Genomic DNA, 13,302 nt, shown 5'->3' with positions numbered 1-13,302 from the left:
AAGAAGGTATATTCTTTCCTATTTGGGTGGAATATTTTATAGATGTCTGTTAAGTCCATTTGATTCATTACCTCCATTAATTCTCTAATTTCTCTGTTAGGTTTCTGTCTGATTGACCTGTCCATTGGTGAGAGAGAAGTGTTGAAGTCTCCTACTATTAGTGTGTGCGGTTTGACGGCTGCCTTGAGTTTTAATAATGTTTCTTTTACGTACGTGTGTGCTTTTATATTAGGGGCATAGATATTCAGGATTGAGACTTCATCCTGATGAATTGTTCCTGTTATGAGTGTAAAATGTCCCTCTCTATCTCTTCTGATTGATTTAAGTTTGAAGTCAACTTTGTTAGAAATTAGTATGGCCACACCTGCTTGTTTCTTAGGTCCATTTGCTTGATAAGCCTTTTCCCAGCCCTTTACTCTGAATAGGTGCCTGTCTTTGTGGTTGAGGTGTATTTCTTGTAAACAGCAGAATGTTGGATCCTGTTTTCGTATCCAATCTCTAAGCCTGTGCCTTTTTATAGGTGAGTTGAGTCCATTGACATTAAGTGGTTGTTAACTCCGGTCACTTTTTTAGTAGTAGAGTTTGTGTGTTTCCCTTCTTTGAGTTGCACTGGTGTAGGGTCTCTAGATGTCTGAGTTATTGTGGTCATTGTTGGACTCCTTGGTTAGTGATTTTCCTTCTATTACTTTCTGTAAGGCTGGATTTGTGGTTACGTATTGTTTAAATTTGTTTTTATCCTGGAAAATTTTGTTTTCTCCATTTATAGTGAACGAAAGCTTGGCTGGGTATAGTAGTCTGGGCTTGCATCCATGGTCTCTTAGCTTCTGCAGTACATCTATCCAGGACCTTCTGGCTTTCATGGTTTCCATAGAGAAGTCAGGTGTAAGTCTGATAGGTTTACCTTTATAAACAACTTAGCCTTTTTCCTTTGTAGCTCTTAATATTCTTTCTTTATTCTGTATGCTTTGTGTTTTGATTATTATATGGCGAGGGGATGTTTTTTTTTTTGATCCAGCCTATTCGGTGTTCTGTATGCTTCTTGAACCTTCATAGGTACATCTTTCTTTAGGTTGGGAAAGTTTTCTTCTATAATTTTATTAAATATATTTTCTGGACCATTGAGCTGCACTTTTTCTCCTTCTTCTACTCCTATTATTCTTAGGTTTGGTCTTATTATTGTGTCCCATATTTCCTGAATGTTTTGTGATGAGGGTTTGTTGGACTTGCTGTTTTCTTTAATCAGTGCGTTTATTTTCTCTATGGTATCTTCAGAATCTGAGAGTCTCTCTTCTATCTCTTGTATTCTGCTGGCTATGCTTGTTTCTGTAGTCTCTATTCGTTTACCTAGATTTTCCATGTCCAGCTGGCCCTCTGTTTGTGTTTTCTTCTTTGCCTCCATTTCAGTTTTCAAGTCTTGAACTGTTTCCATTATCTGTTTGATTGTTTTTCCTTGGTTTCCTAGGGTATCATTCACTGATATATTCAATTCTTCAAACTTTCTGTTATACTTCTCATCCATTTCTATAAGGGCATTTTTACATGCTGTTTAAGGCCATCAATCACTTTCATAAAGTCAAATTTTTCTACTTCTTCTTGATTAAGGTGTTCATGTCCTCCTGTTGTGAGGTCGCTGGGTTCTGGTGATTTCATGTTGTTTTTCAGATTGTTAGGTGAATTCTTGCATTGGTGCCTGCCCATCTCTTCCTCTGAATGCTCCCCTACGGATCTTCTTTTACAGGATCAGGTCTCCTTGCCTACTGATGTACCTTCCCAGTGATGGCACTCTCCAGTGATGGCTCTCCTGGTGCTCCAGTGATGTCTCTCCTGGTGCTGAGATCAGATCTCCTTGCTGGTTGGGAGGCTCATAAACAAAGCGCCTACCTTGTTGCTGCAGGCAGGCTATTGAAACAAAGGAGCTCCCGCAGCTCGGTTGCCCACAGGATTCGGCCCCAGCACCCCAAAGAGAGAAGGGAGGCAGAAGGACCAAGAACCTTTTCTTTTCCTTTAAAGGTCGGTCATGTTAAACAGCTAAGCTCTTCAAAGCTGTCCATCCCAGTTGCCGAGGAATTTGTCAGCGCCAAACCTCTTAGTGCCCTTCCCTCGGGGTTCTGAGCCCCTCTTCTAAATCTTCCTATTCTAGCGTCTCTTGGTGCACGTATGTAGAACTCTGACCCTGTCTTGGTGCAGTTCCCTCGGGGTTCTGACTGTCTTGGAGCTCTTCCTTTCCGGTTCTGACACCTCAGTACTGCTCCTCTCTTTGGTCCACTTTGCCCCACAGCACTCCATCCCTCTCGTGGTGTGCCTGTTTCCAAATGTCTTTTGCTGCCCTTCTATCAGAGTTCAATATCTCTTGGTGAACTTCCCCTCAGGGTTAGACCCTCTCATGAATCTTGGCGCGCTTTTCTCTGGGCTCTGGCCCTCTCTTGTTGTACTTCATTCAGGGTTCTGACCCACTGAATTCAGGGGCCCTCACTTATGGCTGGGACTCTTCCTTTGATACCATATTTTAGGGATAAACCTCTCTTAACACACATCCCTTAGTTCTCAGAGCCTCTCTGGGCATCCTCCCCCTCAAAAGATTGGAACCTTGAGGGAAGAACACAAAGAGAGAGTCGGAACCGTGAGGATAGGGCACCAATTCAGGGTCAGAGGGCTACGGAAGTTAATCAAAGGACCGTTGGAGAGCTAAGGGGTTAGAAGAGGCACTCAGAACTGTGAGGCAAGGGCTTCAAGACAGTTGGAAATCTGAAGGAGAGGTGCCAACAAAGAAATTGGGACACAAAGGCAGGTCCCCAAAACTACATTATAGCCCCTGGGTAGGAGCGCCAAGAGAGCTTAAAAAGAGAGACTTGAAGGAAGTGCAGAAAGAGATGGTTGAAACCCAGAGGCATGGTTGAAAAAGAACGACATGAAATCTGAAGGAAGGGAGCCAGCTACCCCGAAGTAGGGACATCAGGAGTGGGTTAGAGCCTAGATAGAGGGTTTGCCAAGGGAGATTGGGCAGTCGTGAAGAAGAGGTGCCAACACAAATTTGGATCCCCAAGGGAAGGGCTCCAGGAGAGGTTTTAGGTACTCGCAGAGGTACCAAAAACATTTGGAGCCCTAAAAGAAGGGCTCCAAAGAGGTTTCAGAGGCCCGAGGAAGGGCATAAAGAGAGGTTGAGAGAGAGTTGTAGCTTTTAAGTAAGTGCACCAAGACATGCTTTGAGTCCTGAGGGATAAAGAGAGAGGGGAAGAGGGTCTGAGGCTTGATAGAGGGTACCAAGTAACAGAGTTCTGAGGCGATAGAAGAGAGGACCAGGACCCTGAGGGAAGTGTATCTAGAGAGTTCAGTCTTAAAGAAGGACACCAAAGACTGTTGAAACCCCAAGAGTGTGTCAAAGCCTTGAGAGAGGGGTGCCTAGAGATGCGTGGCACCATGAGGGAGAAGTTGCTATGCCAAGAAAGGGGGAGTCCTGAAGGTGTGGCTCTAAGAGAGTCATATTCCTGAGGGAGTAACTGAAAGAGAGGACTGGAGCCTTGAGATAGGATTGTCAAGGGAGCTTCACAGACATAGGGAGAGGGGCAAAGACAGGATAGAGACCAGAAGGTGGTACTGAGAGACGATAAAAACAAAAATGGAAGGAGAGAGAGAGAGAGAGAGAGAGAGAGAGAGAGAGAGAGAGAGAGAGAGAGAGAGAGAGAATGGGGAGGTGGGAACCTTAAATTAAATACACCAAGAGATGGTTGGAACCCTTTTAAAAAAATGGTTAATTGAAAATGAGATTTGTGGGGGTCAGAATCTTCAGTGAAGGTCAACAAGCCAATCATAGCAAAAAAGGAGGGACACCAGGAGTAGTTTAGAGCCTTGGGAAAGGTAAAAGAAATGTTGGAAGCTCTGAGGGAGAGGTGCCAAGAGAAAGTTGGGGCCTTGGATGTAGAGGTCCCAGAAAATTTGAAAACTGAAGAAAGGCCTGAGAAAGGCTTGGAACCCCAAGAAAGGTTCAGGCTCCTCTAAAAGGGCATCCAGAGAGGTTGACAGAGATACACCAAGAAATGGTTAAAGCCCCAAGAAAGAAATGATGAGGTCAGAGCCCAAGGAAATGGTCCAAGGATCAGCACCATGAAAAGGTCAGAGTGAGGGAGGCATGAATGAGAAGTGCCAAAAGAAATCCAGAGTACAGAGGGTAGGGTGCCTAAGGCTGGAGTTCAGAAGTAGGGCCACGAAAAAGAAGCTGCAGCGCTGATTGGAAGGAGGGCCTCAAGGGGATCAGAACTCTGAGAGAAAGGGGCAAAGAGAAAGTCAGAGCCCTCACTGAAGTGATCCTAGAAAGTTTCTGAGCTCTGACAGAAGGATACCAAGAGCCCCAAGAGAGCTTCAGAGTCTGAGAGGAGAGTTCCAAGAGAAGTATTGATCGCTGAATGAGGGGTCCAAGATAGTTAGAGCTCTGAGGACAGAAGAACCTGGGCCCCAGGAGAGATTCAGAGCATTGAGACAGGATAGGAGCTCTGAGGAAAGGACCTAAAGTGAGTGTGAGATCTTCGAGAAACGGGTGTCAGGAGATTTGGGGAGACTTCTTGGGAAGGTGCCCTTTGAGATTCAGAACCTGGAGGAGGGTCACAAAGAGAGATGAGGATGAAGAGGGCCAAGAAAGGCTCAGAGCCCTGAGGATGCTAATAGGATGGACACTTAGAGGGAAGCAGGCCAATAGAAGTTCCGAAGCCAGAGGGAAGGGAACGAAGAGTAGGAGGCCAGGAGGAAGGCACCAGGAGCTGCTTAGAGCCCTTAAAATGGGCTCCAAGAGAGGCTCCAAGCCCAGGAAGAAGGGAGCCAAAGAGGGCTGGATTGCTGAAAGAGGGGCCCCAAGTAAGCGTTAGAATCAAAGGTAAAGATCCTAGGCAGGGAGGGAAACTGAGAGAGAGAGGAAGAGGGAGAGATAGATAGATAGATAGATAGATAGATAGATAGATAGATAGATAGATAGATACATACATAGATAGATAGATACATAGATAGATAGATACATAGATAGATAGATAGATACATAGATAGATAGATAGATAGATAGATAGATAGATACATAGATACATAGATACATAGATAGATACATACATACATAGATAGATACATACATAGATGGATGGATACATACATAGATAGATAGATAGATAGATAGATAGATAGATAGATAGATAGATAGATAGATAGAGAGATAGAGAGATAGAGAGATAGATAGATAGATAAAGAGTTGGATCCTTGAGAGAAAGACACCAAGAGAGAGTTGGGGCACTGAGGTATTGGTATCAAGAGTTGGTCAGAGGATTGAAAGAAGGACCCCATTATGTTTGAGGACTAAAAAAAAGGGCACCAAGGGATGTTCAGAGAAGATCAGAGCCTCAGAGCAGAGCTCCAGTAGGAAAGTCTGGAGCAGAGGCACACAGATAGAGGGACTGGGGGAGGAGTGCATAGAGAGCGCCACATTCTGAGAAATGGCAACAATAGAGGTTCAGAGCCCTGCAGGAGGAATGCCAAGTGAGGGGTTTCAATCTTGGTTGAACCACTCAGAGTAATGTTCAGAGTTGTGATTGAGGAATGGCACTCCAGAACTTGGAACCTGAAGGAAGGAGTGGAGGTACAGAGACCCAGTGTGGGACAATCTTTAGGATGGTCTCGAGAACGAAGATGTCACTCATCTTCCTCACGAAGGGCCTTCTAGAATGTTCCCCTGAGTACAGACATGTCAGTGGGGCCAGCAGCTTGAGAGGTGCTAAGAAAGCTTGAGTGACTAACGTGAAACATTCCAGAAGGGCACATTAGATAACAATTAAACAATCAAGCTTCAGCTATGAGATGACGAGATCAAGCCCAGTGGGACAGTTCCATAAGGAAAACACAGGAGATTCAGATGGATGATTCTAGAATGGGGGAGCAGGAAGATGAGGAAGGGTTTCTAAGAAGGTTAGGGAAACCTTGAATCCACTGTTAGCATAAAGGACAGGTTGGAAGAGGAGGATGTGGACTATGCCCGTGGGAAGAAGACTGTCTAGAAGGGGGAAGATGGCAGAACCATCAGGACAGTTTCAGAAATGGGAAGCAAGATCCACATATGCAGCAGAGCAGGGTGGAGTAGGCAAGGACCCAAAGTTCCTGGGGAAGGAGCACTAGGGTAGGCTGCTGAGGCCGAGCCGTGGATGCCTCCTCTGTGCAATGATGCTGGGGACATGGATCTGGGTCAAGGATTCTTGCCCTCTCTGATGGCCATGGACCTCTTCATTTTCAGGTTCGCCTGTCTGTTGGAGATGATGCTCACCTTCTTCTTGCTAATTCTATTGGGGCTCCCATGTGTGGACACCGCAGTCAACAGTTCTCTTGGGTTGGACGACAGTACCATCGGTTTGGACAACAGTACCAGCGGGTTGAACAGTGTCATCCAACCTAGGCAAGGTAAGTTTGAACTCAAGACTCACAGTGTGTTGGATGGAAGAAGACGCTGATGAGGTGTTTGGAATTGGACTCAGCAGAAGCAGGTGGCAGGCACCTTTACTCACTGAGCATCTTATTGGCTGCCTTGTGGGTTTGAGACAAGGTTTCTTTCTCTAGTTCAAACTCCCAGAGATGTCCCTTCCTCAGTCTCAAAATCCTGAGACTGTGTGACCCAGGACACTGAGCTGCTGTCGCTGTTGCTTTTTTAACAAGGGACCACAATCAAATTACTAAGAAAGAACTTGAGAGTCTGAACATTCCTTCTTATGCACTGGGTAAATTCGATTTCTGCCAACATTAGTGTTGCTGGGCACTGGTGGTAGACACCTTTCATCCCAGCACTCAGGAGGCCGAAGCAAGTTCAAAGCCAGCATGATCCACAGAGAGAGATTCAGGATAGTCATGACTACACAGAGAGGCCCTGTCTCAGAAGAACAAAACAAAAATGAAAACAAAAGGGCATTAGTGTCTACACCAGGCAGCTCTGTTTACTAGACATGGATCATGAGGTCACAGTGACCCTTTTCCATTTCTCACAGCAAACACAAGGAGGGAAATTAGTTAGATCTTTTTTTGCCTCATAATAAAGTTTATTTCATCATATACTGACCTGGTTTTAATATGTAAGCATGATTAGAGTGGTACTCTTGAGATTAAATAGGGTTGAGTAGACTGAAGGATCCCACAGAGAGCTGCTGACCAGGAAAGCCAAGGGAGCAAGTGTCCATAGCACGTCCCAGCAGGGAGAGCAGGTACTGAGTCCAGAGAAGTCCTGGAGGATTGTGGTGTCCTGGGCGGCCACTGTTCCATAGAGGGGTGGACAGCTTTGAAGAACTCAGCTGTTTGACATGTGAGCAGCCTTTTAGAAAAAGAAAAGATTCTTGAAGGGACCACTCCTATCCTGGAGCTGCTCTGTCTCTGCCTTAGTCTAGGCCAGGTTCTGAGTTCTGCAGGCCTTGGGGTGGCTTGTGTGGAGAAGTGCACTGGGAAGCAGCTGTGGGAGGAGGGAGGATGGGAGCAGGATGGTGGAAAGACTTCTTGGGGAAACACCTACCCAACTGTAGTTTTTTCCTCCTTCAGATATGGTTATGATGTGCCATCATTGCTCTGTGGAAAACACCTTCAACTGCCCTGCAGAAACTGTCTGTCCCAACAAGTTTAGACGCTGTGGGACAATTGCCATGCGTAAGTATCTGTATGCTGGTCAAAGGGTAAATAATCCTCCCTACACAAACTTGGGGGTCAGGGTCAGTCTGTTGTCTCTGCCAGATCCAGCACTCTTCAGGCAGCTCCTTGAACTGAGAGTCTGTTCACAGGCACTGGGTTCGGCCCACTCATAGGGTAATGTGCGTGTTCTGCTCATGGAGCCAAGTGCCTATGGTGGACAGTAGGTTACAGTCTACATACCCTGAGTATCCAGGGAATGAGACTGCTGTGGCCGCTCCAGGCCTTTGTCCCCAGGCTCTCTATTCATAGGGGCAGACACCCTGGTTCAACTTTTGTGAATCTTTGCTGGCTTGTTTAGTTTCTGACCCTGTGCATTCACATCTAGTAGTGGTTACTTTTCTATTGCTCTGGTAAAACAGCCTGAGCAAAACAGCTTCCAAAATAAGGCATTTGATTGGGTTTATGACTTCAGAGGGTGGGAGTCTAATGGTGGAGGAAAGGCATGGTGTCAGGGACAGCTGAGAGCTCACAACTGGATCTGCAAGCAGGAGACAGAAAGAGCTAATAGTCGAAGGTGCTAGTGTTATGAAATCCTAAAGTCTGCCAGGCCCCAGTGACACACCTCCAATATGGCCACATGTTCTAGTCCTTTCCAAACGATACCACAAACTGACTACCAAGTATTCAAACATAAGAGTCTAGGGAGTCCATTCTCATTCGCACTACCACACATCCCAGCTAGCCAGATTCAAGCAGTAGGTGCCCACTTCTTCAGGGTGATGCCTGCCATCTGATATGGAAACGCTACAGCTGGATCACGGTACACATCAGGCAAAATAAATATTACTTAAGGAAGCAGTGATCTTTTGTGGAGGAGAAAGGATAGATTGCAAAGAAGATGTAGCAATCACCAGGTCTACATCCCACAACCCAAGATGAAAATACCCTCTGGACTGGGGAATGTGCACAGAAAGGGGAAGCATTTCTGAAATGTAGGCAGTCAGGCAGCTCTGAAGTTCCCACTTCAAGCATCCTTGCCATGGTGTCTAGACTGCACAGCACTAAGGCTAAAGTCATTATGGGTCTACAGGGAGGATGGAAGAACTTTACCTGGGAAAAAGCAGACAGCAGTGGTCTTGATGATACATTGCTGATGTGTTCCAACAGTGGTTTGTCTCCTGAGACTTGGGAAGACTTGGACTTGCCCACTAGGGTTTACTTTGCCAATATCAACAACAGACAACCTGGTAATACCTTTAACAGGTACAAATCACCATATGAGAACAAGACAGAAATGGCCAAATACACACATTTTCCACGGTTCCTGCACGGATGGGTTCATTAAATTAATGCAGTGTGTGATGTTGAGCATTGACAAGGTCCTCATAAATGAAGCTCTGTGGAGTTCTTTCTCCAGCACAGTGCAATTAACCTGTGAACTATAGTGAGGGAAGGGACTGCCATGTCCTTGACAGGAAGGAATTTCCATGCCCCAGTAGACAGGCAGCCCACCCTGCAATGAGGAAATATTGTGTGTTGGATGACTCATGAAGAAAGGACTCATCAAAAATGAGTAGAGATCCCTGACAGAGAGCTGAAGTTTAACTATGGATTGACCCAGAGTTTCTGTGGGGAGGGGGCTACTTGGCCTGTGATCATGAAGTCCTTCTGATGTCGGGCAGCAGACAAGTCTCAGGGCTGTGGATGCTAAAGCACTCAGGGTGAGTTCCACAGCGGAGGACCTATATCATGGCTGCAGACTGCCAGGGAACAAGCAGCAGCAAGGCCACCAGCCTTCAGCTCAGGACTTCCATCAGGGTGTTGGCAGTGGGGCTCACTTCACACAACTCTGTGTGGTTGAGTCCATGGTGATGGCGGTCTTGTTCTCTATGGAGCCTTGCTTGAATGGACCATCTGATCCATGCTGGAGAACATGTCATCAAGGGCTCCTGAATTTTTACATGGATTCCCAAGTTTGGAAAGCCAGGTCGAGGGTTGGGAAGGAGTTCATTCTGGAGTCATGAATGTGGGCACTCTTTTGTGCCCTTATTCCTTCCTGGAGTCTCAAGGAACATAGCTTCTGGTCACTGTTTGATTTAGACCTTGGCAACACTTAGTGTAATATTAGAACCAGAAGTGAACAGGACATTTCATTTGCATAGCTGTGTGTCCTGAGACTAAATTGTCACCTGGGGAGGGAAATAACAGGCCCTCTGTGTACTTGAATGTTTTTTGTCAAGCATTCTTGAGACTGTATTGTAGTGGAACAATCCTTATGTTCTCTGTGAAGAAGTGTCTCAATGGATGCTTTAATAAAAAGCTGAATGGCCAATAGCTGGGCAGGATTTTCAGGGCAAAGAGGATGCTGGGAACAAGAAGGGTGGATTCGCAGCCAGAAGAGGAGGAAGCATGACTTATAGGATATGAGGTAATAAGCCATGTGCTCTGTGGCAAAATACAAATGAATAGAAATGCAGGTATTTAAGTTATAAGAACTAGTTAGAAACAAGTCTAAACTATCTGCTGAACTTTCATAATGAATAAAAATTCTTTGTGTGAATTATTGGAGAACTGACTCGTGGGACAGAATCATCTGCCTACAATGTCTCTAATTAGGGTGATGGAGTTAGTTATGTTTGACTGCGGTGCTGGGTTTACAGTGAAGATCCTAAGGTGGTGATTCTCCTGATGACTTTCTTTCTAGGTATGAACTCTCGGCAGCTCTTAGTCTACAAATACTGCATGGGTAACTGCACGTTTATGCTTGTTCAGCCTCCACCAACCTTTAGAAGGCCTACAAGCTCCAATAGCTTCTACTTTTCCTATTGCTGCTCAGGTATTTTTTGCAATGATGGAGGACCTACTAATCTAGAGAGGGATTTGCTACCCCCTCGTGTGGTTGAGGAAGATGTAATTGCAAGAGCTGTGCGTCTGGGGCAGTTCAACCTTCTCCTCAGCCTTGTCTTAATCCTCTCCAGCAGCATACCAACCTGAGAAAGCCTCCTTGGTCTGTACTTACCTTCTCACAGCTGTAAGCAACTTTGCTCTTTGTTGTCCTTGTTAAGCAGAGATAGTGTTCAGGGCTCTATTGAGCACATTCATGGCTTGTTGTAAGAAAGAAATAAAGATTTTTGTGTTGAAAATACCCCTGGCCATTGTTTTCTTGCTATACGGGACTACTCAGCCTGGGATCTCTACTCAGAGCAGCTCCTTCCTCTTCTATATCCTTAAGAGTTCCTTCATGGGATCACAGTTTGAGAGCTTGGCACTCTTTAAACACTGTAGTCTAAATACTCATCTCACTAGGTAGGTCCAAGGCACCGGGCAGCCTTGGTATTTGAGTGTTTTGAACAAAAGACTGAAGTGTTCGGATGTCAGTTAGTATCTAGGCTGATAAGACAGGGACTTCGGTGGTCTGGGCTTAGCTGGGACCTGTCTTATCAGTCCTCATGTCATGGGAGAAGGGAATAGGAACAGTGCCTGGCAAGGAATGGTTCCTTGACTGCTGGGCCTGCCAATCAAATCTACATTTTCCCTATACTGTGGGACATGTTTCTAGGCAACTGGCCTGTCTCTCCCACACCTAATGGAGTCCTTGAAAGTCCAGCTTCTAAGAAACCCCTCTTACGGTTCAATTAAAGACACCACAACAAGCAAAGGGAGCTGGAAATGTGAGGGCTAAGATATCTACTCACAACACGTTCTTTCTATCCATGTTTCTTATTCTTCTTTTTTCTTAATCTCTTGTTACAAACGTTCCCACCATTATATATTCTTACAACTAGCAATTCCCCAGCCCTAGCAGGTTCCATGACCAAATTCCTTTCCCATAAAAATCAAATAAGAGTTTACACACACACACACATGCGGGGGGGGGGGGAGATCTGTCATTGTCAGCTCGAAGGTGGGTAAGGCTATTGCATGTCTGATGAACTCCTTAATAGAAAAAGTTAGCAACGGAATTAAACCATCAGGGAATTCTAGAGGGGAACGTTAGTGCACTACACTGCATTTTTAGATGGTAGCTGTAAGAGTTAAAGGGTTTACTTTCCATAAAATTAGGAATAGGGCATAGATTGTTTTTTAAATTGGCGCACCACTTTTTTTCTCCCAGCATGCACAGAGGATAGTGGGTAAGGACACAGCTGACATAAACAGTCAGGGGGAAGCTAATGGCTCCTGATCTGCTTAGCACACTCACCAGATGCTACAATTTCTAAGTGCCTAGGTCTGGAGTTTACACTTACAGCTCTAAGCGGTAGAAACAAAGAGGAGGTCCTGACCTCTGAATTATCACTTCTGGGGTTTGCTGTTGCCATCTGTTCTGATCGCGGGCAAAGTGGGTCTGTGGCTCCAGCAGGAAGTGAGTTGTTCTCTGAATTGCAGTTAATTATCTCTGCTGCTGTCCTTGAGAGTAAAACACAGCAGTAAATTTTCTGATCTAAAATCATCAGTAAACTGAGGTGCAAGTGAGCATAAGGAGTTAGGAATCTGTTAATGAAGTTTAGTTTGGGGCCATTATATTCCTTACCTATAAGTGAGGTAAAACCAGGGCAGGAGCTTGAACAACAGGTAATTCTATGTCCTTGGATATCTGTGAATACCTTAAGTGGAATGCTCTTGCCTGAACCCTACACACTGACCAAATGCCTGCGATAGAGATAGTTGTAGGAGGGCAGATCTCTGCATCTACCTAGGAGAGAGAAGCAAAAGCCTAGCAATGAGAAAGTATCCTCACACGTAGCTGGGGGATGTTATTAGTCAGCCCCAAAAGAACAGGAGACAATTCTGAACTGTGGGAATTAATTCCCAAACATTAACAGAAGGGGAGTTAATTACAGTGAAAATCTACAGCCAAAGACAGGCACTTTATTCCCAAAGCAATAACACCAAATTTTACTTGATTTATGGTATAACATTTTCCAGGGCCCCTGGCTCTGATATATCACTCTTCAAAAGATGGCTGAGAATTACTGTATAATGTTGCAGCTTGTAGCCAACCCCACCTGCCTTCATGGAGGTGACAGTCTCTGCTCATTTTCAAATTTTATTACAATTCTAATTTATGTATATGTGTGCATGCATGTGGCCCTATTTGGGTGTGGGCTCTCTTCACGTCTGAAATGCTCAGGAACTGTGCATGTATATGTACACCAGCACAGCTATAGAGTGTGGTAGAGAAGCAGCGAGATAGATTGAGAGATTTGCCTGAAAGAATTGCCTCTGAAGGTGGTGGTGGTGCACACCTTGAATCCCACTACTTAGGAGACAGAGGCAGGTGGATCTCTGTGAGTAAGAGGCCAGCCTGGTCTACAAAGCGAGTTCCAGGACAGACAGAGCTACACAAAAACACCTTGTCTCGAAATCAAAGAAAAAAGAAGGAATGAAGGAAGAAGGAAAGAAAGAAAGAAAGAAAGAAAGAAAGAAAGAAAAGAGGGAGGGAGGGAGGAAGAAGGAAGGAAAGAAAGAAGGAAGAAAAGAAAGAGAAAGAAAGAAAGGAGGGAGGGAGGGAGGAAGGGAGGGAGGGAGGAAGAAGGAAGGAAAGAAAGAAAGAGAAATAAAGAAAGAAAGAAAGAAAGAAAGAAAGAAAGAAAGAAAGAAAGAAGGGAGGGAGGGAGGGAGGGAGGGGGGAAGAAGGAAGGAAAGAAGGAGGGAAGGAAAGAAGGAAGGAAG

The 13,302-nt window shown here is 45.2% G+C and overlaps 1 protein-coding gene across 1 annotated transcript; it reads left to right on the top strand.

The window, feature by feature from the left end:
• The first annotated feature begins 6,278 nt into the window (after positions 1-6,278).
• On the top strand, positions 6,279-10,623 carry LOC142845242 (glycosyl-phosphatidylinositol-anchored molecule-like protein). Its single transcript, XM_075963983.1, has 3 exons — positions 6,279-6,423; positions 7,543-7,647; positions 10,334-10,623. Exons 1-3 carry the CDS (start codon positions 6,279-6,281, stop codon positions 10,621-10,623), a joined length of 540 nt encoding a protein of 179 aa, XP_075820098.1.
• Positions 10,624-13,302: the final 2,679 nt, after the last annotated feature.

Source organism: Microtus pennsylvanicus, chromosome 2 (assembly GCF_037038515.1).
Source record: "Microtus pennsylvanicus isolate mMicPen1 chromosome 2, mMicPen1.hap1, whole genome shotgun sequence".
Classification (NCBI taxonomy): domain Eukaryota; kingdom Metazoa; phylum Chordata; class Mammalia; order Rodentia; family Cricetidae; genus Microtus; species Microtus pennsylvanicus.
Note: the sequence above shows the minus strand (reverse complement) of the source record. Positions and strands in the feature narration are given on the sequence as shown.

Excerpts from the sequence above, each read along its gene's own strand:
- LOC142845242 (XM_075963983.1), top strand. The coding sequence starts at position 6,279 with ATGATGCTCACCTTCTTCTTGCTAATTCTATTGGGGCTCCCATGTGTG. Across the intron at positions 6,424-7,542 it reads TGTCATCCAACCTAGGCAAG|ATATGGTTATGATGTGCCAT; the intron begins GTAAGTTTGAAC and ends TTCCTCCTTCAG. Across the intron at positions 7,648-10,333 it reads CTGTGGGACAATTGCCATGC|GTATGAACTCTCGGCAGCTC; the intron begins GTAAGTATCTGT and ends CTTTCTTTCTAG.